General features: G+C 42.5%; 2 protein-coding genes and 1 long non-coding RNA gene across 3 annotated transcripts in view; 2 read left to right on the top strand and 1 right to left on the bottom strand.

Annotated features, from left to right (window-relative positions):
• The window catches only part of CEP95 (centrosomal protein 95), a 96,683-nt gene extending 77,032 nt beyond the window's left edge, over positions 1-19,651 (bottom strand). The window contains exons 1-5 of the mRNA XM_030208432.1: positions 19,464-19,651; positions 11,534-11,662; positions 11,065-11,172; positions 5,767-5,880; positions 1,239-1,347 (exon numbers count right to left, since the gene is read on the bottom strand). Coding sequence (XP_030064292.1) covers positions 1,239-1,347; positions 5,767-5,880; positions 11,065-11,172; positions 11,534-11,662; positions 19,464-19,482 — 479 coding nt within the window. The 5' untranslated portion in view covers positions 19,483-19,651. The remainder of the gene's footprint in view (positions 1-1,238; positions 1,348-5,766; positions 5,881-11,064; positions 11,173-11,533; positions 11,663-19,463) is intronic.
• LOC115473462 lies at positions 142-17,193 on the top strand. Its single transcript, XR_003942663.1, has 3 exons — positions 142-152; positions 9,878-9,885; positions 16,891-17,193. It is a non-coding gene; the product is annotated as an uncharacterized LOC115473462 (long non-coding RNA).
• Positions 19,652-20,359: 708 nt separating the features above from the next.
• On the top strand, positions 20,360-27,549 carry LOC115473459 (probable ATP-dependent RNA helicase DDX5). The gene is made up of 13 exons (XM_030208430.1): positions 20,360-20,583; positions 21,569-21,734; positions 22,084-22,180; positions 22,291-22,424; positions 22,824-22,889; positions 22,980-23,121; positions 23,240-23,400; positions 23,759-23,931; positions 24,163-24,273; positions 24,502-24,563; positions 24,644-24,703; positions 25,910-26,128; positions 26,855-27,549. The coding sequence occupies exons 1-13, from the start codon at positions 20,540-20,542 to the stop codon at positions 27,253-27,255; spliced, it is 1,836 nt and encodes a 611-aa protein (XP_030064290.1). The 5' UTR covers positions 20,360-20,539; the 3' UTR covers positions 27,256-27,549.
• The last annotated feature ends 317 nt before the right edge of the window (positions 27,550-27,866 follow it).

Genomic DNA, 27,866 nt, shown 5'->3' with positions numbered 1-27,866 from the left:
CATGTGTCTCTGAAGAGCAAATAAATCACCACAGTGGTGTTCAAGGAGCTCAGCCTCCAGGCCCGATAACAGGGCCAAATCTTGTGAAAGGTGGCATAATGACCATTTTTAATGGCCGTCAGTTCCGACATTAAGCAGAAGTAGTCCAATATGTGTGGTAACACTTTCATATCTGGCATTGTTGGCTGCCTCTGCTAAAGCCAAGCAAGCAGCCATGAACAGATGGATAGCCAATTTGTGTTGTGTAGGTTTCAACTCCACAGATTTGTGATGAAGCAGGCGATGCTCCACTGTCAGTGGGTACAGAATCCCCAATATCTGCTACACCAAGTCTACAACAGCCCACCCAATAGATCTGGACAATGGGGCAGGTCCACCAAATATGAAACATATCCCCCACAGTACCACAGTTATGCCAGCAAAGACCTGTTCTGTATTTAAAGATTTTTAGCAGTCTTTGTGGGGTGTAGTACCAGCGATAAAGCATTTTGTGACCATTTTCAATTAGTGCACTACCCACTGATGGCATTAGCAGATATTTACAGCTAATTTCCCCACTTCCACCTCTCATAGGTCTCCCCCAAGTCCGTCTCCCAGCATTGCACATAATAATCCTCAAGCTACTTTCTTTCTAATGGGAAGGACGGAACTCAGGTCAGTCAGATCTGAGCTCAGCTTCTGAGGCCCTTGGGCAGCAGTTTTATCCTTTTTTTTTTTTTAATCCAAAGTCTTCCCATGGCTTTTGATCTCCCTAGCCTGTCCTGTCTGTGCTCTCTCCAACCTCCCCAATTCCTGAATGACTAGCATTGAATATGGCTCAGCAGACTCAGTCCTCCAAAACTTCCAGAAAAGACATTCTTGGAAATTGAAGGGAAAAGTCCGAGGTTCGGCGTTACATAAATTAGTCATTTCCTCTGCTATACCATCTGAGCTCCCTGTGTAGTGAACAAGTATGTAAGCTCTTGCTCCCAGAGGAAATGCCAGAATCTCTCAGTCCACAACTCTGGGTGATCATTTCCTCGACAGCCTCAGATACCGGCTCCTGTGCTATAAGCTAACCCCACCTCTGTTTCCAACAGAACATGCCAGAACCCACCAAGCTTTAGCACTCCTTCAAGGGCAGGCTCTTAGGGGCTAAACCCAGGTAGATACTTCTCTGAGCAATAATTAACAAATGCAACCATGGCACAAGACCTGCAATTGGTTACCAAGCTTATTAAACGAAGCTTGCTTCATACCCAACAACCAAAGGTGCTCCTGGACCAGGTAGAGATTCTTCGGGAGGATATGGTGGCTCTTCCAGCAGCGGTCTCTGAGCTGCACCTTTTGAATATGACTTGGCATCATCTATTAATATCAAAGACAAGAACACAGACACTGTACAATAGGGAGGACCCCAAATGTATTCAAATGTAAACTTCAAATGTGGTACCCCCTTAAGATTCATTATACATGAAGAAATTGGTGCTTTGAGTAAAAGTTATTCAGTTTCTATATACATACTATTTTATTTATTTACAAGTGCTTGATATCAAACATATAAAAGGCAAGTGACCGTACTCACTTGCAAATGCGCAGTAGAGACTTCCCTCTCTGTCCCGCCCCCGCGTCAAGACGTGATGATGAGGGGAGGGGGGCGGGACAGAGAGGGAAACTGCGCCGAAGTGGAGGGAGGGAACCGCTGACGTCGCTACCGCTCCCCCCCCCCCCCAAGGTAGCCGCTACCGCCCCCCCCCCCGGAGTCGCCACCACCCCCCCTTCACCCGGCCCGGGCTCTCTCTTCGTTATTCAACTTACAGCAGCGCCGAAAACAGCAGCAAGCAGCTCAGCTTCAGCTCCCGTCGGCCTTCCTTCCCTGCCTGTGCCCCGCCCTCGCCGACGTGACGTCACACGAGGGCGAGGCACAGGCAGTGAAGGAAGGCCAACGGGAGCTGCTGCTTGCTGCTGTTTTGGCGCTGCTGTAAGTTGAATAACGAAGAGAGGGCCCGGGCCGGGTGAAGGGGGGGGCGGGGGCGACTACCTTGGGGGGTGGACGTGGGAGGTCTCAGAAGGAGGGGGGGCCTTGGAGCTGGGAGGGCTGGACTGAAGGGGGCCTTCCAGCTGACTGGGAAGAAGGCCCGGGGGGGGGGGGGGCCTTGGAACTGGGAGGGAGGGCGGGCAGGCGGGCAGGGGGCCCCTTACAGTTGTGAGGGAATGGGGCCCCTTACAGTTGTGAGGGAGAGCAGGGGGCCTTGGAACTGGGAGGGAGGGAAGGGGGCCTTGGGAGCTGGGGGGGCCTGGGGCCTTGGAACTGGGAGGGAGGGAGGGAGGGAGGGCGGGCAGGGGGCCTTGCAGCTGGGAAGGGGGGAGGACTGGAGCCTTGGAGCTGGGATGGAGGGACAGAGGGGTCCTTGGAGCTGGCAGGGAAGGAGGATGGCAGGGGGCCTTGCAGCTGCAATGGGAGGGGGGCCTTGGGAAAAAAAACATTCCAATACGCGCCCGTTTTAACGGGCTTAACGGCTAGTATTGTTATATGCCAAAATATGGCTTCAAATATGTTTACAATAAAACAATGGTATGTTGCTAGTGGAGACAAATGAAGCTAGGGGTGAGTAGGGCAGGCTAGATAGAACAGATGAGTTGTAAGAGAAGACTTCTGATCTGAAGAAGGGTAATCTTCGAAATCTAATCAAAAATGTATTAAGTTAGTCCAATAAAAAAGGTATCATCTTATTTACTTTTCTTCACCCAACGTGTAATTAAACTCTGGAATTCGTTGCCGGAGAAAGTGGTGAAGGCGGTTAGCTTAGCAGAGTTTAAAAAGGGGTTGGACGGTTTCCTAAAGGACAAGTCCATAAACCGCTACTAAACGGACTTGGAAAACTCCAAAATTCCAGGAATAACATGTATAGAATGTTTGTACGTTTGGGAAGCTCGCCAGGTGCCCTTGGCCTGGATTGGCCGCTGTCGTGGACGGGATGCTGGGCTCGATGGACCCTTGGTCTTTTCCCAGTATGGCATTACTTATGTACTTGTATTTATTACCTTTAAAAGTGGACTAACACAGCTACCACATCACTTTACTCAAGAGAGGACTTGAATTTGGTGTAGGAGGATTCAGAGCAAAAATGGAAGGGGAGAGCGTTCCAGAGTCTGGGACCTACATAGCGGATAGCTGATGCACGTGTATAGTCCAAATGGATGACAGGAGGAGGGGGAAATTGTAGCAAACCAGCATTTATGGAGCGGAGTAAATGAGAGGTTGTATAGGGGATGAGGAGGCGGGAAAGTTAGTCCAGGTCAGTAGGAAGGAGGGATTTGAACACCAAGATGAGAAGTTTACTAGGTATTGAGGAAGGGTAACAAGAAAAACAAACAGCTTAAGGGACATCTCATTACATCATACCACCTAAAAGTCATCAAAAATGTATTCAGTTATCTAAACATCTAAAAATAATTCAATTCCGTACATTAAACCATATCTTACAAATCAAACACTTGTACAATTAAGTTTTCAGTCCCCCACAAAAACTGCGAGTATCTGAAATAGCTCTCAGGCAACAGAATCCATAATCATGATGCAAAAACTGAAAATACTCGTTAACAAGTAACCTGCAACCTACCTGCCTTAAAAAGGTAGTAAAAAATTATGTAAATGCCTCCTGATCAGTCAATTTGATTAATGCCGCTAATGTAAGTAATAATGATGCAGGGACAAATTCAGATTAAATATCATGAACACAATTTAAATCTAATCCACTACTCAAAAGGTAGCTGATGACGTGATCAAGGCAGGCGCAATACGACTGAACCTTTGTCGCCACATTTTGGACTAGCCACAATACTAGAACTGTTCAAGCTGGTAATCACGTAAAAAACAGTTTTACAATAGTCCAAGCATGGAAATAAGAAGGCCTGAAACACTGCACAGAAATCTGCCTCTACTGGACAAGGGTTTTACATCAGCTTCGCCCTTATTTTACAAATGCTTTCTGAACCAATTTCTTTATACCATGACACAAGCTAAAATGTTGATCTGAAGTAAAATAAGTTACTTCAGATTAGAGGCTTTAGCTGAAACCAAAGCCAACATCAGCCCCACCTCACGAACAGCAACCAATCCTCTCCCTGTGATCAGACAGAGCCTCTCTTCCCCCTCCCTGCAACCAGACAGAGTACCTTCTCCTGTACTCACCCGTCAGTTTCCTTCCCCTCCAGTGTCTACATTAAAACTGTCTTAAATTCTGGTGGTCTAACGGCCTAACTGGGAGGATCGATCCCCAGTTACTCCTACCATCAAAATAGCTATCGAGACCTTCAGTGGCTGTCTCAGCATAGCAGGAGCAATTTAGTCTGACCACAGAAATGGACTATTGATAGCTTTGAACTAGCCATCTTAATTTCAATATTAAAAGGAATAAAAATTAATGTTTTAACTTTGTCATGAGTAGGAGCTGCTACAATCAGCTTGTAACTAAATGAATCCATAGCAAGAAAAAAAATTGACAAATTATGATATGCATATAAATTAAAATCCCAAGATTATCAGTCTAGAATTATCAATATTTAGATTTATAACACCATCCATAAAAGAAGAATATTCTAATGGCTCTACCGATGGAGGCCTGTAAACACAAATGGAAAATATTTTTTATTCTCTAACGCAAGTGCCTCAACAGTTCCTTTCGCTGCAAAGTCACAAAAGCAGAGTTTAAAATTTTTTTTTTTTTTTAGGTAAAATTAAAACCCATTCCTTCTCTTACTTCTTCTGGGTTTATGGAAAACATCATACATTGGAGTAGAAAGTTGGTTAAATAGTACTGATTCATCTGATCCTAGTCAAATTTCTGCGACACAAAATAAATCCAGATTCAGTTCCACTAAACTACTGACAATTTACTGCACAAGCAGCATACGTAAAGCCATAGAAAGCTGAAGCTTCACACTTTTGTCCACAAAATCACTAGGAACATGATGAAGTTCACAGCACAAGCCTCACTTGGATTAGAAAGGCCATAATGATACTAACAGCCTCAAAATATTTATAATAACCAAGATAAGCGATTGAATATCGTTCACAAAAACAACAACAAAACAGAGAAATCTGGGTAACTGATTTAACAAAGAAACAATGGCTGAAAAAATATATAAGAGGGCTTCTTCTCAATCATCCCTGAGAGAGCTGGCCATGCTCTATAAATGTTCAAGAGCTTAGCTGTTTCTCCATCAGAGGTCTAAAAAGAAAAGGTGGTTTTTTAAAATAATCTCTGTATATTACAAAATTTAAAATTCTAATCCATTCCCTTCTTATCATCACTTCTCAAAAATGCAAGCCAATTCTCTGAAAATGTCAGGCCACACAACATATGGCATTCAGAATCTAGGGCTTCTTTTACAAAACCATGCTAGCAATTCCCACGCGGCAAATGAGAGGAAGCCCACAGGAATTGAATGGGCTGGGCTTCCTATCATTTACGGCATAGGAATCACTAGTGCAGCTTTGTAAAAGAGGCCCCTACTTTGCTACCCGGAGAAGCTGAGTGAAAGAGGCAGAAAGTACCCCAGGTCACACCACTGAATCCCAGCCCACAAGCTCCCTCCTATACCGCATGAAGACATTAAGGGCATGGTGACAAAGACCAAGTTACCATCTGGACAATCACCGTTATCAGACATCAATTATAACCAGCTCTCCGCTGAGGGGACAATAGGCTAAACAGACCCTATTGGGAAGGGAAAGGAGGAGATCTTCCTCTTCCGCTGGCATCAGTCCAGGTTCCCACTCACCTCCAGCTCGTGAAGAGGCTTCGCTTATTTGTTCCGTGAGATATTCCAGCAACCCATCAAAGATTTCAAGAAGATTCTTAATAGATTCCTTATCTCCTTTCACAATATTCTCCCCTTAAAACAAAGGCATTGCATGTGTTAGATTTGCTATCCTGTCCATTAAACATTAAGCTCAAAGTGGTTCTGAAACAAAACGTTTACCTGAAGAACCGACTGACCAATCCTCCAAATACACCCAGCTCTGCACAATCATTGCTGGGGAGAGAGGGAAGGGGCAGGCACAGATTGTACGAGGTATTTAAAGGGTAAACAAAAGCAAAATTGCCTGTACCAGGGTTCGACAAATCCTGGACGCCAGGTTGCCACAGCGACTAGAAATATCATCCTGGCGCCCAGATTTCTTACCGCTGATGGGCTTTAAAAAAATCTTTCCTCGGCACTTCCTCCTCACCCCCTGCATGGCGATTGGGCTCTGCAGATACTGGAGCTGTGTGATGCAGAAGTTGGGGGGGTGTGGGGAGTCTCGTGGGACTTGAAACTGAGACTTCCCCAACTTCCTGCACCGTCCAAACGCCATGCAGGGGGAGAGAAGGAGTTTGCGGCACTGCGGTGAGTAATGGCTGGACGGGAGCCACAGAGAGGGGCTAGGGAGGGGGATAAGAGAGAGACTGGGTGAAGGCTATGGGAGGGGAGTATGAGAGACAGAGATAGACAGATTGAGTGAAGGCTGGGAGAGGTGAGCTGATGGGGACCCAGCCTATGATAATTGATTTACTAAAGTTTCATAGCCCGCAGACACAAAATGGCAGGGGGGGGGGAGGGTAAATCCTTAGTAAGTCAATTTTTAAAAGAGTTATTACTAATCTGTGATGGGATTCCAACCCCCCCCCCCCCAAAAAAAAAAAAAAAAAAAAACAAATTACAGAAAGGTAGGGAAGGAGATGCGATAAAGGTCCGAGATGGTGGCTCCTAAGATTTTGGACTGGTTCCAAGATTTAATGTAGAGAGGTGTGGTAGCCATGTTAGTCCACTCTTAAAGGTTATCAATAGAAATCAAACAAAATAAAACATGAAAATAAGATGATACCTTTTTTATTGGACATAACTTAATACATTTCTTGATTAGCTTTCGAAGGTTGCCCTTCTTCCTCAGATCGGAAATAAGCAAATGTGGTAGCAGATAGTATATATAAGTGAAATATCCAAGCATTACTTTGACAGTCTGACAGAGTGGGAGGGTGGGGGTATGCATGGGGACATCAAAGCATTTCATTGATATTCTAACAGAATGGGTGTTGGTAGGTGAAAGGAGGGTAATAAACAGAGAAATACAGTTTTATGGTTTATAATGGGTTAGAAAACCCAGATCCTTATTAAGTCCTGTTTGTTGGGTGTCAAAATATTCAATCATTCTTATTTCAAAGGTCTTACGTTCCTGTATTGTTTTAAAATTACCTTTCAGTATTCTTACTGTGAAATCACTGGTGCAATGAAAATTTGTTGAGGCCTGATCTATACATAGTTCTTTAAAATCCCAAATGCCACCAAATTTTCTCAGGCAAAGTATATGACTGAAGATCAGGGCTAAATCAGTTTCTGGCATTGTTCCCTCGAGCTGCAAAATACATTCAGGTCAACTCTGGGATATTAAGATCACCATGGAGATTTGCTGCTGTTCATAATTTCACAGAAGGGGCCTCCGGTACATGCTGCTGAGATTCCTACCACCTGCCTGGTTATTACAAATTTTAGAACAAACAATATAGCTTTCTAAAGAGTTACTGCTCTGCTGAGCAAAGCCATAAAACAGTGTATCTTTATTTTTTTTACAATTTCCTTCTCCACCCTTAATGCTCTGTATGAGTGCCATAAGCCTGCTACATGTTGTAAACAGTGGTTTGAGCCAGAAAGAGGCTTTGTAACCAACCTTAATAAGAAATGGGAGGTTTTAAAATAAGGATTAAATGTTTTCTTTTTCCCCCAGAACAAAGAAGACTAGCAAATCCCAACACCAAAATTATTTTAAAGCAGTATAGTTGAGTCTAGGAAATGTGATTCAGGAGACTAGGCTCTATAACTAGCTATAACCTGTATTACAATTAAGCTGCTATCCTGGAATAACAAGGTCTCTCTTGTGAAAAGAGTCAGAAATGTAGCACAAACAAGGTGCTACATTCAAATGACAACCCCTTAGCAGCACCTTCTATGGGACCGGTACACACCTGAGCTGCAGCATCCATCTTTCCCTAGAGGTCACCCATCTACCTCTGAGCAGGCCTAACTCTCCTACACGTCCAAGCTGCCACAAGATCAAAAATGTTTGCAGGCAACTTATACCATTATGTGAATTTTTCTGAAACCTGGCGTTTGTTAAAATAAAACAAGAAACAAGGAGTGGAGGAGTGGCCTAGTGGTTAGGGTGGTGGACTTTGGTCCTGGGGAACTGAGGAACTGAGTTCGATTCCCACTTCAGGCACAGGCAGCTCCTTGTGACTCTGGGCAAGTCACTTAACCCTCCATTGCCCCATGTAAGCCGCATTGAGCCTGCCATGAGTGGGAAAGCGCGGGGTACAAATGTAACAAAAATAAAATAGATACTATTGGAGATTCTACATGGAATGTTGCTACTATTGGAGATTCTACATGGAATGTTGCTATTCCACTAGCAACATTCCATGTAGAAGGCTGTGCAGGCTTCTGTTTCTGTGAGTCTGACGTCCTGCGCAGGCTTCTGTTTCTGTGAGTCTGACGTCCTGCAGGACGTCAGACTCACAGAAGCAGAAGCCTGCGCGGCCACATTGGTGATCTGCAAGGGCCGACTTCTACATGGAATGTTGCTAGTGGAATAGCAACATTCCATGTAGAATCTCAAATAGTAGCAACAGTGGAGGAGTGGCCTAGTGGTTAGAGTGGTGGACTTTGGTCCTGGGGAATTGAGGAACTGAGTTGGATTCCCACTTCAGGCACAGGCAGCTCCTTGTGACTCTGGGCAAGTCACTTAACCCTCCATTGCCCCATGTAAGCCGCATTGAGCCTGCCATGAGTGGGAAAGCGCAGGGTACAAATGTAACAAAAATAAAATAAATAAATAAATAAATAAACGTTTGATGAAAAAAAACCCTGATATAACCCTTTTCAGGTGAAAGTTTTGCCAGAGCATATACCCATGTTGGGTCTTGTACCTTTGGTGCCTAAATAAAGAATCTCTACTTGAATCCTCCCTGCTTGAGAGTGTCACCCTCTACTCTCTCTAATCTTTCCTTGATGAACAGAGACCATTTGCAAGGTTCAGTAACTCTACCTAGACCCAACAATATAGGATCCCCTTTCCAATTATATACTACTCTCTAAGCAGCAGATGCTTTGATTGCGTTTTTCTCACTAAAGAGATTATCCCAATTATACTTCTGCAGTGTTACCATGAAGGGTGGGAATGCCCCACCCACAAGGAGAGCCTGTCAGCCAAATCATTGCCCCAGTTATATTTATATGTCAAGGGGCTCATTTGAGTGTGTGTGTGGGGGGGGGGGGGGGGAGGAGTACCTACACACACCCCTCCGAGATCCTCAGATTCCACATGGGATAACCAGATGGCTGCAACAAATTCAATGTCATGATTTACACTAGCATAAAGAAGCCCTTACTTTATTTATTTGTATCCCACATTTTCCCACCAATTTGCAGGCTCAATGTGGCTTACATTTGCCGTAATGGCGGTTGCCATTTCCAGGTAACAGAATTACAAATGGTAATGTGTTAAGTTGCATACATACATGGTAACATACATGTAACATAACATACGTGAACAGATCATGGTATAGATATATATATCATGTGCATATATATATGTTAAGGAAGAATAAATTATGGTAATACATGAACGTTCCTGAGTACAGATATCCAAGTTCTAGTTCAGAGAATTAAGCCCCTGAAGTTACAAGGAGGGGCATTTGGACGTGTTTGTAAAACGTCCAAATCCGGAGGCGGGGAAAAGCATATTTTCGTTTCGAAAATACCAAGGACATCCTTAGATTTGGACATCTTTGAGTTTTGGCGATTTTTGAAACCAAAAACGTCCAAATGCAAGCCATTTGGACGTGGGAGGAATCAGCATTTCTAGTGCACTGGTCCCCCTGACATGCCAGGATAGCAATTGGGCACCCTAGGGGGCACTGCAGTGGACTTCATAAAATGCTCTAAGGTACATAGCTCCCTTACCTTGTGTGCTGAGCCCCCCAACCCCCCCAAAACCCACTACCCCCAACTGTACACCACTACCATAGCCTTTACGGGTGAAGGGGGGCACCTAGATGTGGGTACAGAGGGTTTCTGGTGGGTTTTGTAACTTGTACAGCGCTGCGTAACCCTGGCAGCGCTATAGAAATGCTAAGTAGTAGTAGTAGTAGTTTTGGAGGGCTCGCCGTTTCCTCCACAAATGTAACAGGTAGGGGGGGGGGGGGTATGGGCCTGGGTCCACCTGTCTGAAATGCACTGCACCCACTAAAACTGCTCCATGGACCTGAATGCGATGTCACAGACCAGAGTATGACATCTAAGGCTGGCAAGTAATATTTTTAATAATGTTTTTTGAGGGTAGGAGGGGATTGCGACGGACTTCAGTTAGAGACGTCCAAAATCGGGTTTTGATTATACCGATTTGGACGTCTCTGAGAGATGGACGTCAAACTACCGATTTATGTCAGAAGATGGACGTCCATCTCTTTCGAAAATGAGCCTGAAGGTCACTTAAGACTATCACACCATTTCATTTTCCTATTAAAAAAGAAAAATCAGATACATTTTTGATCTTTTATCCTCCCCATTTTAGATGGTTCTGAAAATCTTTTTTTTTTTAAAGAATTAAAATTGCCCCTTCCTTCACACACATACAGTGGCGTACCAGGGGGGGGGGGGGGGGGGGAGGCGGTCCGCCCCGGGTGCCGCACGCCTGTCGGCTCCGCTCGTTCCGTGCTCCCTCTGCCCCGGAACAAGTTACTTCCTGTTCCGGGGCAGAGGGAGCATGGAACGAGCGAAGCCGACAGGCGCACGACACCCCCCCCCCCCAAGCAGGTAAAAATGCACCCGGGGGGGGGGGGGCACACTGGCGATCCGCCCCGGGTGTCAGCCACCCTAGGAACGTCACTGCACACATACAAATGGATAAACAGATGAGATACCAGCAAAGTTATTCTAAGGAAACCGAAAGCATGAAAGAAGCTGTGTCAGCATCAGCATGCTCTCCAACAGGGGATCTGAACACAAATTTTGGGGTAGTCGTATAGCTATAAGATCACCTACCAGTTATGTGGGAAAGGCTGACCTGCAAGTAGTCTAAAGCAAGTGAATCGATGACTGCTTGTATGTTATGTGCATCATCCTCTTGACTTCTTGAAACAGGAATAAAATCTAAGGCAATAAAAAACAAAACCCAAAAACAAAACAGTTTTAAAATGTTGTCAGTGTATATTACCAATCTATGGTCCTATGTCAGTGGTTCCCAAACCTGGTCCTGGAGGCACCTCAGCCAGTCAAGTTTTCAGGATATCCACAATGAATATTCAAGAGATTATATTTGCATGCAGTGGGTATCTTGAATATTTATTGTGGGTATCTTGAAAACCTGACTGGCTGGGGTGCCTTCAGGACCAGGTCTGGGGACCACTGCCCTATGCCATCACTTCCACCATCGTACTGCATGATGAATGAAAACAAAAGCTAAGCACCTCTCTATCAGATTTACAAGATTTCACAAAATGGGCACTCTTACCGGGTACACACTCTCCTAAAATAGCTTCATAAAGAGCCACAAACATATGGGCATCACATTCAGAAAGTTTCTTTATTCGCCGATGAATATGACATTTAGAAAGAAGATCGTTGGCTACATCTATCCACACTGAAAAGAAATTTAAAAAAAACACAAAATATGTCATATATACAGACATGAACTCAATATATTATCTCAGCTTGAGCATGGCACAAGCACAATTGTTTCGCTTTCAATTTAAAGATCATAAATTTCCAGTCTTGCAAAATACAATGAACCCATTTGATTCCTCTTGGAGAAACAGGAAAGTGGAATAAACCTTATCTACAGAATAGCATCAGCTTATACCAAACCTGTTCAGGAGCTTGATGCTGTCCTACCAGCATCACTCAGCATAAAAACAAGAGAAAAACATTTTTGTTTTACTGATGAGACATGATGACTGAATATATACAGAAATTTTTAGCTGCTTTTCTAAGGTTTTTTTTTTTTTTTTTTTGTTACATTTGTACCCCGCGCTTTCCCACTCATGGCAGGCTCAATGCGGCTTACATGGGGCAATGGAGGGTTAAGTGACTTGCCCAGAGTCACAAGGAGCTGCCTGTGCCTGAAGTGGGAATCGAACTCAGTTCCTCAGGACCAAAGTCCACCACCCTAACCACTAGGCCACTCCTCCACTGTTGCTACTATTTGAGATTCTACATGGAATGTTGCTATTCCACTAGCAACATTCCATGTAGAAGTCGGCCCTTGCAGATCACCAATGTGGGCGCGCAGGCTTCTGCTTCTGTGAGTCTGACGTCCTGCACGTATGTGCAGGACGTCAGACTCACAGAAACAGAAGCCTGCGCAGCCTTCTACATGGAATGTTGCTAGTGGAATAGCAACATTCCATGTAGAATCTCCAATAGTAGCAACATTCCATGTAGAATCTCCAATAGTATCTATTTTATTTTTGTTACATTTGTACCCTGCGCTTTCCCACTCATGGCAGGCTCAATGCGGCTTAAAGCATGGGGCAATGGAGGGTTAAGTGACTTGCCCAGAGTCACAAGGAGCTGCCTGTGCCGGGAATCAAACTCAGTTCCTCAGTTCCCCAGGACCAAAGTCCACCACCAGGCCACTCCTCCACTCCAATTAAGATTAAACCAAATTATTATATCATGAATGAGAAATAGTAATATCATCTCTTCTCATTACCAATGCCGACTATATCTTATTAAGAGATCATTTGTATTATTAAAAGAAAAATATATATTATTACTACTACTACTATAAATCATTTCTATAGCGCTACCAGTCATACGCAGCGCTTCACAATTGAACATGAAGAAAAGACAGTCCCTGCTCAAAAGAGCTTACAATCTATATGCAATCGAAAACATAACCTAAATACCATGTAAAACTCCAAAATAGGTAATTAACTAAGCAAAAGAATAAATAACAAAGACAATGACCAGAATAACTCAAACAATGACTATTGCTAAATCCCTTCTCACAATGATTTTCTTTACTGCTAGATACAGCCCTAGTTATACTTGATCCTTGTTTATTGTTCCATTCTCATATTGGGGCCACTATAAAATCTTGCTTTTTCTAGCTGTGCCTTGTCAGGATAGACCAAGGTGTTGCTTGAACTATGCTAATTCTGTACTTTACATTTCATTAGTTACATATATTACCCTCCTTTTGAAGGGAGAATATTGGCTTCCTATTTTATTGTAAAAAGGATAAAGTCTAGGTTCTAGCACCTAAGGGGGCACAGAAAGCTTGTTTGTTGCTTACTGCATTTTCACCCTATGGGGCTTAATTTGGACATACATAAGTTTTCTATTTATTTATGGTGGGCAAAATTGCCATAGCAGCACATTGGAAACACACTGAATTACCTACAGAGGATCAGTTAGTCAAACGTTTAGACTACGTTTATCAGAAGTCCCAATGGACAGCTATTAGGGAAAACTGCTGCAATTTCACATGACTTGGGACCTTTATGAGACTTGACAGGGACAGTTACATTGGATGCTATCAGGCTCATTTTCAAAGCACTTAGCCTCCCAAAGTTCCATAGAAACCTATGGAACTTAGCCTCCCAAAGTGCTTTGAAAATATGCCTCTATGTGTTATTGGAGCTGGAGTTACGGCAACTTGGATTTTTTTTGCTTGGGGGGGGGGGGGGAGGAGGGTTTTTTGGGGGGCAAGGTGTTGGGGAACAATCTGGGTTTACTTTTGAGCTGTATGCTGGCTGCATTTTTGTGAAAATTTACAATCAAGATTGTTTAACAATTAAAAGAACATTAAGAACACATAAAATAGGAAAGAACATTCAACAATAAAATCATTCATACTAAAATGTCACCCATGCTCTTCAGAGCAATGATTCCCCCCCCCCCCCCCCCCCCCCCCCCCATCATTTTAATGTCGTGGCAAGGAATTCCACAAAGGAGGGGCCTAAAAATAGAAAACACTTGATCTAGTTGACTCCCATCCTGCTTTGGATGGATGGGACAATACAAATCTTATCTGTAAAAGAACAAAGAGTACGGAGTGGAATATAAGGAATAAAAGTGTAAGAATTAGTACTTTGAACTCGATCCTAAAATCTATTGGGATCCAATGTAGCTGCCTGAGAAGAGGTGTCACATGATCATGCCGCTTTGCACAAAATCCTAGCTGCAGTGTTTTGAAGAGTCTGTAAACATGTTAGGTTAGATTTGGTGGTACCTGCATATGTAACATTACAATAATCATAGTGTGGACTGATGTAAGCATAAAACAAAGATCGAAGAGAATTTGTATCCACTTAATTATGAATTGCAGATTGCTCTTAATTTACGCAAATAAAAAAAAGAAACCTGCTGTAAGTATAGAAAAGACTTGGGGAGAATGAAAGTGCTGAATCTAGAATAATTCCCAAGTACCTAAATGATGGAACAGGAGCAACTGACCTACTAAAGAGAATAGGAATAGTAGAAGGAGCAGGTGAAAAACCAGTGATCCCAGAGGCCACCGTTTTCTCCAGGTTTGATCTTGCAGTCTGATGCAACTTCATGGACACACTTTTGAAGTGGCTGTAGGTCAATAGTCACACTGCTGGTATAATGTACAAGAAGGGAATCATCTGCATAAGAATAAAAACTAATACCGTGAGACTGAATTAACAATGCCAGTGGACTAATGAAAAGATTGAACAGAAGTGGGGGAAAAGATTGAACAGAAGTGGGGAAAGAACGGAGCCGTAGGGTACTCCACAGGACAGAGTGAGAGAAGAGGATACAGAAGAGGCCTGCATAACCCAGGAAATAAGTTGTTCCAAAAAAAAAAAAGAAAAAAAAAAAAAAAAAAAGAGGTAAACCAATTTAGGTTTGTTCCTGAAATTCCAAGAGAAGCTAGGGGCACTGAAGTAAAAGATGATGATTAAGCAGGTCAAATGCAGCCGATAGGTCTAAAGACACTACCAGTACAATATGACTGAGGCATATTTTCAAAGAAACCTATGGAACTTTGGAAGGCTAAGTGCTTTGAAAATATGCCTCTATGAAGTATAGTAACCCTGCAATAACTGTTTCAGTACTGAAACCAGATCTGAACCCCGACTGATTTGAGTAATTGACTCTACATGTGACAGATTGGGAACCCCCCCCCCCCCCCCCAATAGATTCAAGTATTTTAGAAAGAAATGGGAGCTTCGACTTGAAACTGGTAGATAATTCTTAGATTGGTGAGGATCCAAATTAGACTTTTTAAGAAGAGGCCTAATAATGGCAGTTTTAAAATCAGATGGAAACATTCCTAGCAATAAACTCTTGGAAATTATAGAATGCAACTCAAGAGAAGATTGTTCGGGACCAATGGGTCTAAAGGGCAAAATGTGATATGTAACTGATTAAGCATTTTAACCAGAGAGTCTATGGAAGGAATATTAAAGGACTAGGAAAAAATGCCCGTTTCTGAGCGGAATGAAACGGGCGCTAGCAAGGGGCCCCCTCCCTCCGTCCCTCCAAGCTACTTGCCTTGTTCGCTGTGGCGTTTCCGTTTCGGCCCTCGAGTGTCATAGCTCCGCCCTCGACGTCATGACGTTTTGACGCGAGGGCGGTGCAGACACTCCAGGTCACACCGGATATCTCGGGCGCCTCAACTTCCGTGGAGGCTTCAGAACATTGGGTTGCCTTTTATATAGAGAGATGATGACAAGGACATCAGAACTTCAGATGGGATGAAAAAGCCATGGTAGTGTCTGGAAGAGGCAGGAAGGTGGCTTGAATTGATTCTAAAGCTAAAGTATCTGAAGTTGTTGAGGCTGTCTAGTTGTGTGAGGAAAAGTAGTACGTTTTTAAAAGAGAAAAGAAAAAGCTGCTCAGGAGAGCTAGAAGTCAACTGAATTTGTTGAAAGAAAAGGGTTTTTTTTGCAGCATGAAGTTGAGAGGCATATTGATGAGAAAGCCTGTAGAATCTTGCTGGTTCCTTAGATTTGTATTTTCACCACTGGCAAACTTGCTGTTGACATAGCCGAGGGCCCTCATCAAATCAAAGTTGATGGGAGTGAGTTCATTTCCAAACTGAGAAGGTACAATGGAATCAAGGGCACTGTTCAGGAGCAATTCTATAAATGAACTTATTGGTCAAATGATAAATGGCTAAAATCAGCTAGGAAAGAATTTCTTAGAGATGTGATGGAGCTATGTAGTCCGGTACTCAACTGTATGATGACAGAGAAGGTAAAATAGTTGAAATAAGACAACACAATAGTGATCAGTCCAAGATACCAGTATCCTGCATAAGGAAGACCATGCAATATTTGATCTTTGATGAGTGATAACCAAATCAAGTATGACTAGCAGAATGAGTAGGAGCAATCCTAAATCAGATTTTTAAAAATTAGAAATAGGCAGCACATAGGTGGGATGTAATGTCAACATGAATATTAAAGTCCCTTAGAATCAATATATTACAAAATTTAGTTGCTGCATCTGCTAACGATTGGTAAACATGTTCCCACTCCTCTGATTTCAAAGAAAAGGGACAGTAGAAAACTAATATATAAAAAGGGGGCATAGATGAAACTTCTACACATAATGGTTCATGGTAAGGAAAATCAGAAGAAGACACTTCTTTAACCATAAAAGATGGAGGACTCCACCACGTTTATTAAAACATGAATAATAAACACACGAATAACGCCTGGGAAGACATTGAAATAAGTAGGCTTCCTCACCTGGAAGAAGCCAAGTCTCACACAAAAAATCATAAATGTTGAACAAGAATAAAAACCTGAATGGACACAGATTTTTGTCTAAGACAGCAACAGTTTAGTAAGGCAAAAGAAAGGCGATTGTTCACAGGAGCTTGCTTGGGAGATACGTGACAAGGAATTAGAAAGCTTACTTCTGTAGGTTGATGCGTTTGCAGAGCAACATGTAAACACTGGCCCCATCAAGTAGGGATTGGCAAAGCTTCAGGAGGCATAAGCATAGGAGAGATCACAGAACAAAACAAGAACAGAAAAAGACAAAGTTGGAAGACTAACAGCGGTAGCTTAGCTGGAAAGGCCTGCATTTGGACCAATGGAGAAAGGGCCAAAAATGAATATAGAAAGAAAACTATATATAACACTATACACCCCTCATTGACTGCCTAAGAAGCAGCGCCTGCTACTTTGGCGCGCTCCCACAGCTCACTCTGTGGCAGCACAAAATGATGCTAGTAGGTTGGCTAAATAGCAACTTGCTTTAGTCTCAGGATGATGATGTAAGGGTCATGTGACCAGGAATCAGGCAACCCTTTGGGAGTAAGCAAACTCATCAATTGAAACCCTGTATGCCTGTACTGCTGTTTATCCCTTCTATCATGCCAAAATTTCCAGCAACGCCCTTATTCTAAAGTCAGAGCTCTGCTTGACCAGCTGAAGCTTTTAGTAATAGCTATAGAAGGCCCAGGAGAGAACGCCATCACACCTTTAAACAGTGTACAGAAGTGAGATGAAACTTTCAAAGTTAAAAAAAGGGGGGAGGGGCTAAGACTTTTTACATTGGCCTTCTCAGATACATGATGGACCCTAGTGAATGATAATTGCAGGCCTTTTATTTTATCTTTATGGTTGTATTCTATTTTGCCTAATGTAGGTTACACGCTATTTTCTGGATTTTAACAGTATTTAATTTGTAGGTTATAAATTATGAAGTAGTCATGACTTTATATATAGAAAGAGCACTATATCAATACATGTGAGTAAATATTTTTTCTTTGGATTAAGGAGTAGCCTAGTGTTTAAAGTAGTGGGCTAGGAACCAGAGGACACAGGTTCAAATCCCACCATGACTCATTGTAAAGTCATATCCATTGGCTACTTGGTGCACCTCCACAGTGAGAGAGTGCAAGAGATTTTAAATTTAACTCACACCTTTTTTTTTACTAGTAGCTCAAGGTGAGTTACTTTCAGGCACACTAGGTATTTCCATTTCCCTAAAGGGCTTAAAATCTTGTACCTGGGGCAACAGAGGGTGTATTAGCTTGCCCAAGATCACAGCAAGATTTGAACAAGGGTTCTCAAGGTGGTCAGTCCAGTGTTTATTTATTTGTTGCATTTGTATCCCACATTTCCCCACCTATTTGCAGACTCAATGTGGCTTACAATATTACATCATGGCAGGCGCCAATCAAGAGTAGATAAACAATTGGTTACATACAAAGAAACAAGTGTAACATAATGGATATAATCAATTCAGGAAATCAGAAAACAGGCACACTATCAAGTAAGTAGTGGTGTATTGGAGTTCCTATTGTTGATTATTATGGTAAGCCTGTTAAAAAGAAAAGTTTTTAGTGTTTTTCGAAAGTTGATTAAGTCGTGGATAGTGTTCTACTCAATAGGCTATCCTCCACTACATAATAACAATCATAATACCAACTCCACTAGCATCTATCCCAGAATCTGCACCCAATAATTATTTTTCTGGTATTTCTACAACTTAATGCTAACTTTCACATTTGTTTTTCTAAGGGCTCCAGACAACGGGATTGACTCAGCATTACTTGAACTACTAACAAAATGTTCTAATGAAAATGTTTCCTCCTCATGCTTCACTAAAAGCTTGTAAAATGAATGGATGCATCTCGTATATATATTTTTTTCTCTAGTGTGAGCAAGCACATCATCAACATTAACAGATGGTCTGCATAAAGTTACAATTTAGTGCAAGGATGCAAGTGCAATATCTCCGCACCACAAACAGTAGTGTGACACACGAACACTTGCAAAATAGCCAGCAACCGGCGGAACTACAACTTGTAACTACTACAGTTAACCAGTAACCTGAGGCTCTTCTGGCGCCTCTTAGTCTTAAAAGGGCGGCAGCGTATCATCACTCCAACCTTACAGACACTTATTAGACGTGTCCTTGAATGACACATATTCTGGAAAAGACAGACAGGCAGGAGACTGCAGAGCTTTAGTATGTTCAGCCCACCAGCAGAGCCCAGCTATACAGCATCTCTATAGGGGGCCAAATACATGAATACCCCTTCACCTTGCCCCATCTCTAATAGGGGTCCATACACTACTAACACCTCCCTCACCCTGCCCCCATCTTTAAAAGGGGATCTGTAAGCATTAGGTTCACCCTCACGCTACCCCATTTCTAATAGGGGATCCTACTACTATTTAACATTTCTAAAGCGCTACCAGGGTTGCGCAGCGCTGTACAATTAACAAAGAAGGCCAGTCCCTGCTCCAAGGAGCTTACAATCTAAAGGACAAAAAGTGCAATCAAGATTGCATCCGTATGCATTAAGACCACCCTCACCCTACCCCCCCTCCAATAGGGGACCCATATACACTAGAAGCAAGTCCTACCCTCCCTCTCCTTCAGGTTCCTACCTAAGCGACATTAGAACCTGGGTCGCTTGACCCCCCCCCCCCCCCTCCACTGACCTTTCTCCTCCGTCCCCATCCTGCAGCTCCAGAAATGAATAAAAGAGCCGCTCTGTAGCAGCCCTCACGTCTCCCGCCCGCTCCGGACATTTAAAACCGCCCCAGCAGCAGTAGGTACCGGTCGCACATACACACAAACCCCCAAGACGGTTACTTCCGGACATGACGTCATCGCCAAAGCTCCTTTTTTGCCGAACATCACATTTCTTTAAAATTTCCCCTCCCCCCAAGCCTTCCCAGCCATAGAACCCCGACTAAGGGTTTTCATAAGTTTAATTTTTAAAAGTAAATTTTTTTTCATTTCGTTTACACTTTTTTTTATACATCACGACACTAACGTCACACCCGTCGTCATGGAAAATACCTTTCACAACGCACCACTGAAAACGGATCCTTCCGCGGCGGGTTAAAGGAAAAAAAAAGTGCGCTTAGGCGTGCCGTAGCCCTGGACCTGTAGCTTCCGGTTATGTAACTGGGCTAGGAGAGGTTGTCAGCGCTAGTTCTACCTACGAATCTTTATTAAAGCTATTCTAGAAAAAAAAAAAAGAGCAAAGCAAACCCCACTACATGAAACCTAGGGGGGAGGGGTTTAGGGGGGGGGTTTAAGCTACGTAATTTCTGTTAAGCCAGGACGGGTGTTGTGTTGGGCGATGCTGTCAAATAAGGGTTTTTATTTTGAGAAACTTTACAAACATGCAGCTTCCTAGGGAGAAGAGGGTATGCAAAGTAGGGACAGCAAACGGTCAGCTAGGAACACGGACGAGAAATCGCCTTTGTTAAACAAACAATAACAAAGCCTAACCCTAGCCCCGCCCGTCCGACCGGTACTTGAAGCGGATGGATACGGATGACGTCAGTGCAGCGTTCTCTTCATCCCCTAGGCGCGGACCCGGCTTCTTTCTCTATAAAGCCGGTCTCCGAGGTGCGCGCATCTCTCCCCTTATCCCCCGCTCAACGAGTTCCAGTTTCTCACCAGTGACGGTCCTTTTTTTTTTAATTTATTGTATTTGGGTTTTTTTTTTTTCCCTTTTATCTCGAGTAACGTACGTTTAAGTGTTTGCTTTTTTTTTCAAACCATGCCTGGATATGGAAACGACAGAGACCGTGGTAGAGACCGAGGGTAAGTGCGATCATCCTTAATAGACTTGGATTGTTTTTTTTTTGTTTTGTTTTTTTTTACCGTTTGTCGAGCGGAATCTTCGTAGCGGCGGCTTCTACGCCACCCGTTCAAGCAAACCAAAAAATTTTGGGTTTAATCCGGTTCCTTGGCTTTGCCTGTACGGAGTGTGATGAAAGCCGTGTAGTAAAATGGTTGACTTAATTTATTAGAAAAAAATATATGTGGTGGCGTCTGTTCTGGAAGTGGATCGCGTGGCGGTTAAAACGTGCGGTCGGTGGAGGGGCAAAAGGTGCATCGTAGGGTCGCTGCGCTTATCTTTTGTCTGAGGGGATTATGGTGTTGCTTTTTCTTCTTTTTTTTTTTTTTTGCCGGTGTGTAAAATGGATGCCGGTGCTGTTGGTCCGGGCGCCATGCGGTGGCCGCTGGGGGAGCTGCACACAAAATGCCGGCTGCGCGCGCCCTTTGTCTCGAGCCGCTAGCCAGAAAATGGCAACTGGAAAAAACGTGGCGCAATCGGAAATGGGGGGTGGGGGAGGGGAAGAGAGAAAAAAAAAAACATTGTCGTCAGCGTTACCAGGAAGCGCCGCGCGAGCCGCCTTCTTCCGAGAATCAAAGGGGGGGGGGGGGGGGAGGAGGAGGCTGATTCAGTTTCGTTCTGTTGTGGTTTCTAATCTTTTTGGTCTCTACGTTATCTTTATTTCCAACACAAAGGGGGGGATCCGTATTCTTTCTCGGAACAAAGCCTCGCGTCTGTTCTCTCCATCTTTGTGCTTAACAAGTAAGATAGCTGCGGGGTTTTTTCCTGTTTTTTTTTTTTTTGGGGGGGGGGGGTGGGAACAGGAAGCGTTTTTCTTGATAAGCTCGTTGGATTTATAGTGGCTCAAAGATAACGACTGTAAATAAAAACCGGGTGGGCATTACTATTTGACTCGGTGTTTGGGATCTAGTAGTCACTTGTGTTCTGTTTTTTTTTTTTTGTCTTCAGGTTTGGTGGTCCTCGCTTTGGGGGTAGTAGGGGAGGACCCCCACCTGGAAAGAAGTTTGGAAACCCTGGTGAGAGACTTGTGAAGAAAATTTGGAACTTGAATGAGCTGCCCAAATTTGAGAAAAATTTTTACCAGGAGCATCCCAATGTAACCAGGCTCACCCCGGTAAGTTTTGAGGAGAATTTTAGGAATTAATTACATAGTAATGATCCCTTTCTACTTGGCTGTGTGGGTTGTAACTTGAGTAATTTTAATATCTGGGTGTCCTGGACAGTTAGAACAAATTGGCCTACTGTGACGTGCAAATGTGGTAATCTGCATTGTAATTGATGCTATAGTTCTACTTACAGCCTTGGAACTCCAGGTAGTTCATATGCATAATCTAGCTTGTTCTGTTCTTGAAAAATCTCTTACTGTTCTTGCGCTTTGATAAGTAAGACGAATCAGCCACTAAATGAAGTACTTTTTTGTTCTGTATAAATGTTAATGATATTTCTTTGCTTAAAACAATTAGCAAGAAGTGGAGCAATACAGAAGAAGCAAGGAGATAACAGTAAGGGGTCATAACTGCCCTAAACCAGTTATGAATTTCTATGAAGCAAATTTTCCAGGTAAGCATAGTCTTACATTGTTTAAACAAATTCTATTTAACTGTATTAAGTACAAGTTCTATTTAACTGTATTATGTTAAGTAACACTTTTCTTTTTATACTTTTAACAGTTAGCCTCATGGATGTAATAAAAGGCCAGAATTTCACTGAGCCAACAGCTATTCAGGCACAAGGTTGGCCAGTTGCTTTAAGCGGATTGGATATGGTTGGAGTAGCACAAACTGGATCAGGAAAAACACTTTCTGTAAGTGAACAGTTTTGTTTTTCTTCTAACTTGAATTATATACTTTTTCACTAACTCTTAATTGCTCTTAAGCATTTGAGCAAATCATAGAATTTGACTTCTTGAGGATATTAAAAATTTGTAGAACGTGTATGTTATGCTTTGTTATAAGTGTAGTAGAATTGCAATAGATCTTTTATCAATTTATTACTGGTGGTGTTTGGACTAATAGTTACTTAAATTGAGCCTAAAGTGCTCTATTAATAGCTATATCATTCAGTAGAAATCAAAAATAGGCTGTCAGGCCTGGACAGCTTGTTCACTTGTTTCTACTTTTTCTTGATAGAGGAATTGCATAAGCAAGGAGAACAAAAAAAATTCACTCATTCACCTTTTTTTTTTTCCCTCCCCCCAAACTAGTATTTGTTGCCTGGTATAGTCCATATAAACCATCAGCCATTTCTGGAACGAGGTGATGGACCAATTGTAAGTATTAATATTTTAAGTATGATATGTTCATAACTTGAAAAGATTAACGGATATGTTTCAGTGGTGGTGCTGTATTGCTTTTTGCAGGTATTGGTACTGGCACCAACTCGAGAATTGGCTCAACAGGTTCAGCAAGTGGCAGGTGATTATGGTAGGGCATGCCGTCTGAAGTCAACCTGCATTTATGGAGGTGCTCCAAAGGGACCACAAATTCGTGATCTAGAAAGAGGTAAAATGATTTCCCTGCATGGTTATGTGGTGGGGGAGGGTAGCTTAGTATTGGCATGGGTATGTGGTGAGGAGGGTAGTTAAGTATTGTCCTTACAAACTATGAATTTTCATTGTAGGTGTTGAAATCTGTATTGCAACTCCTGGACGACTGATTGACTTTTTAGAAGCTGGAAAGACCAATCTTAGAAGATGTACATACCTTGTGCTCGATGAAGCTGATAGAATGCTTGATATGGGTTTTGAACCTCAAATAAGAAAAATTGTGGACCAGATCAGAGTGAGTGTCTATGCTATAGAACCTCGAAGTAGTTTCCGAACAGACCTGGCTTTCAAAATACTGTAGAAGTACTGATATCTGACTGAATAAACTAACCTAGGTCATGACATGAGCCTGGATTTTGCAATCACTGCTTTGTAGTGTTTAATTATAGTGAAGCTTTAATATGGTATAGTTAAGCTAAGATATGGAGGCTTATTTTCAAAGCACTTAGTATGGAACTTTAAGTCTAAGTGCTTTGAAAATGAGCCCCATAGTGGTGTGTTTGCACCAAAGGACATAAGGTGGTACTGTACAGAATGAATATAGTTGAGGCCTCATTAAAAGGATCCAAGGAAACAGTGTATTGTTTTTCCAGCCTGACAGACAGACTTTGATGTGGAGTGCAACATGGCCCAAAGAAGTGAGACAGCTTGCTGAAGACTTTCTAAAGGATTATGTTCATATCAACATTGGTGCATTAGAGCTGAGTGCAAACCACAACATTCTTCAGATTGTGGATGTATGTCAGGACGGCGAGAAGGATGATAAGTAAGTTGCATTGAATATACTTGTAATGATAAAATTCTGGTAGTTTATATTAGGAAACTTTAGCTTGTGGGAGAAAGCTAACACATTTTAGGAGTGTCAGTGTGATGCTTTATTCAACCTGTTTTGTATGCTAGGAGAGAGCTTGGAAGGTTTCTAATACTGTAGCTTTCATAGTATGTAATACAATGCTATACAGTTTTCAGTGTCTTAACTATCAAGTTTTGTTTTCAGGCTGCTTCGATTAATGGAAGAAATTATGAGTGAAAAAGAAAACAAAACCATTGTCTTTGTAGAAACCAAACGGCGATGTGACGATCTTACACGACGGATGAGAAGAGATGGGTAAATATAGTACATAAATTGTATACAGCATATATTAGCTTCCTGTTCAGTATTTTTTTCTTAGCTAACTGGTCATACATCGGATTCCTAATTCTTGGGGTATATTAAATTAATACAGTAAGACTTCTAACAATGCAAACCACAGTGCAACTTGTTTACTGTTCATGCTGACATTAAACCAAACAGGCTGCCCATTGGACACTCATGTCATACTATTCTTTGTTTCAGGTGGCCAGCCATGGGTATTCATGGAGACAAGAGTCAGCAGGAACGGGACTGGGTTCTGAGCGGTAATTAAACTATCTTGATTTTGTTTTTCTTCTTGCAAAACAATTGAACAGAACCACTAAAATTCTTTTATTTCTTGCAGAATTCAAACATGGTAAAGCTCCTATCCTGATTGCCACAGATGTCGCATCAAGAGGGTTAGGTTAGTATGCGCCTTCTAAATCCTGAAGTTTTTCTTCTATTTAAACATTTTTAAAGAAAGTTTACTGCTTTCTTTAACCTCTACATTTTCTGAGTTTTCTCACATAAAGGTGCAGTCTTTGTGGCAAGGCCTAGGCATGACAATCCGAGGACTCGAGGGGGATGGAGGACTAGTGGATATGATCGGCTGGCTGCTTCCAGTCAAATAGAGAGGTGAAAAGCTGTGAACATTGTGTGCCAGTAATCTTCCAAAGGCAGAGTTTTTAAAAATCACTACCTTGAAACTGTTCTCTCAGATAAGAATGCGCTTTGCCCTGATTCTTTCCTTGTCCCATGTTTTGCATGTTGCCATGGTACAGCGCTGTTGCTACCTGTGTACATCGTGTGCTGTGATCTGTGGATTTTGCGTTTCAGTGAGTTTGCTGAAATGAAGAAAATTAAGCCAAACATTAGTTTCATTTTTCCCAAGTTCGAAAAGGAGAGATCAGCTTTTAAAATGTACTAAGCCTTGTACAAATTGGTGAGTACTGGCACATGAGTTATAGAAGGGTAAAGAACCTTCTGCCCTTCTTGTAGCAAGTGGGGCAGGAAAGCAGCGACCTCCATACATGTCTGACAAGTTCAAGTTCCTCCCTCACCTTGTACAATAGTCGTCATGTCGAGACCTGCCAGATTGAGACACATTCAAGTGAACCCTGGCTTCTTGGAAGCGCTTGCCTAGACAAGACTCAGTGCATAAAAACATCTCGATGGCTTTAAGGGATAGGTATGTTTTTCTTGCAGCTGCGGTTGTAAGGTCTTGGCAAGACGAGCAGTGTGGCCTAAATTTTTTTTTGCTTCTAATGAGTGTGTATAGGAAGGACCTTGTCCATTTTGGTCCTCAAATGAGCACATGAAGAGGCTGCTGAGAGCTTTCGTGGCCCGACTGCAGAGAAGCATTCAGATGTCACTTGACTTATCTGTAGGGAAACTTGATGACTGGGAATTCAAACTTCTTATGGTAAGGTTTAAAATCACAGGGTGGGTGAAGATGGGTACCTGACTGCATTATCTGCTTCTACGGAATATAGGAAGAGCAATTAATCATCTTCTTTGCAGCCCTTACGCTTCTTGGAAATACTTATTTCTAACTTATGTTTCTGGTCTGGCTGTTGTGGTGTGCAAAACATTGTACATGGCTTTTTGCCACACTGCAACAATTTTACAGATGTGGAAGATGTGAAATTTGTCATCAATTATGACTACCCTAATTCCTCAGAGGACTATATCCATCGAATTGGAAGAACTGCCCGTAGTAGCAAAACGGGTACAGCTTATACCTTCTTTACTCCTAACAATGTAAAACAAGTAAGCGACCTCATCTCTGTGCTTCGGGAAGCTAACCAGGCAATCAACCCAAAACTGCTGCAGCTGATTGAAGATAGAGGTAAGTAAGAACTTAATGTTAATGGGGTCAGTGTATATGCAGTGTGAAATTAAATTGCACAGCCTGTATATCCTTTGTAAAAAGCTGTTAGCTGAAATTTGATATGCAGCACAGAAAGCTTTAGTCAGTGTGGCTGATAGTTTTATCAGTTCACTAATTGGAACTGGTGGAGACTGGCTTTAAATAGCTTTTGTTGCACATTTCCCTTACATAAGGTTTATGGGAGTGGGGTTGACCTGATAGCTGGGAACAGGGTGGGACATAATAGCTGCTATTGAGGTTTGTATGCTGCTGTGAGCAGGGAGTGCTGTGAAGGAGGCAAGTTGGTCCTAGGATGGTCTAATGTGATTGAAGACCATGTAGGGTGGCTGCTGTGATATCTCAATTTGTGGAGTGGGTAAAGACTTGGCTTGGCTAGGTGGTATGAAGGTGGTGGCAGTAGATCAAGCTCTGTTAACCCTTGAGCTGGGAAGAGCAGAAAAATGCATGAACTTACAAGGAGGTATCTTGAAGCTTTTTTCATCAACATAGTCCTGTAGTAATTTTTCTAATCACCATTCAGATTTTTTCTTTTTTTGGACCTAATGTTTTCTCTTGGGGGGGGGGGGGGGGGGTGAGAGGGCTGAGGGCCAGTCTGAGAGGACATAGCAGTGCTTTAAGTTTAACAGTATATTCTATAGCTGGTTCAGAAGTCTGTACTCGAGTTCTCCTTTTTATTTTTTGTAGGTCGATTCAGGGGTAGAGGCATGAAGGATGACCGTCGTGACAGATACTCTACAGGCAAGAGGTTTGGTGGCGGTCTTAGAGACAGGGAAAATTATGACAGAGGCTTTGGTTCAAAAACTCAGAATGGTGCTTACAATACTCACAACTATAGTAATGGCAATGCCTATGGAAACTACGGTACAGCAGGCATGCAGTCCACTTACAGGTCTGGAAATCAAACATCCTATCAGAATGGTTATGATGCAAGCCAACAATATGGAAGTATGATGAATGGTATGGCCCAACAGCAGTATACATATCCTGCTGCTGCTACAACTGCTACTGCTCCTCCTCCTCCTCCTGCTGCTGCTACCAGTACTCCAATGATGGGCTATCCAATGCCAACAGGATATCCCCAGTAATGTTAGACATAAATGTAAATGTTTTTTTCATAATTGCTCTTTATATTGTGTTACCAGGAAGATAGTTATTTAAGAAAAGCGTATATGGAAACGCAGAAATGACTGCAGTGCAGCAGTAATTATGGTGCACTTTTTCACTATTTAAGTTGGATTTCTCAACATTCCTGAACTATTTTTAGTTTTTGTACTAGAAAATGCAGCCAGTGTTTTCACTGAAAGTAAATGTACAGTGGTTTGAAGTACTGTATTGAAGGCAGTGCATGGCCTTCTAATAAAGACCATAACTTTAACTGACTTGAGTCTAGATATTTTAATTTGGTAATCTCTATATTCAAGAGCTGCACATCTCACGTACTCTCAGCAACATGACTAACTCCTCCATGAGTGGGAAAGGGCGGGGTACAAACGTAACAAAAAAAAATATGGAGGTTACATGATTATCAGTATTTTAGAACAGTGGTCTACAATCTGCTCTAAAATGAGAAATGGACAGTGTGCTGATGTCCAGCATGAAGATGCATTTTATAAACTGAAATGTTCAACACTGATACAATAGGTCATATCCGTTTTTTCTCTGTTCATAATTTGAACATATGTCAAAATGGCCACAG

This window comes from Microcaecilia unicolor, chromosome 6 (assembly GCF_901765095.1).
Source record: "Microcaecilia unicolor chromosome 6, aMicUni1.1, whole genome shotgun sequence".
In the NCBI taxonomy this organism is placed as follows: Eukaryota; Metazoa; Chordata; class Amphibia; order Gymnophiona; family Siphonopidae; genus Microcaecilia; species Microcaecilia unicolor.
The sequence above is the reverse complement of the archived record's forward strand: the minus strand, read 5'-3'. Positions and strand labels throughout refer to the sequence as shown.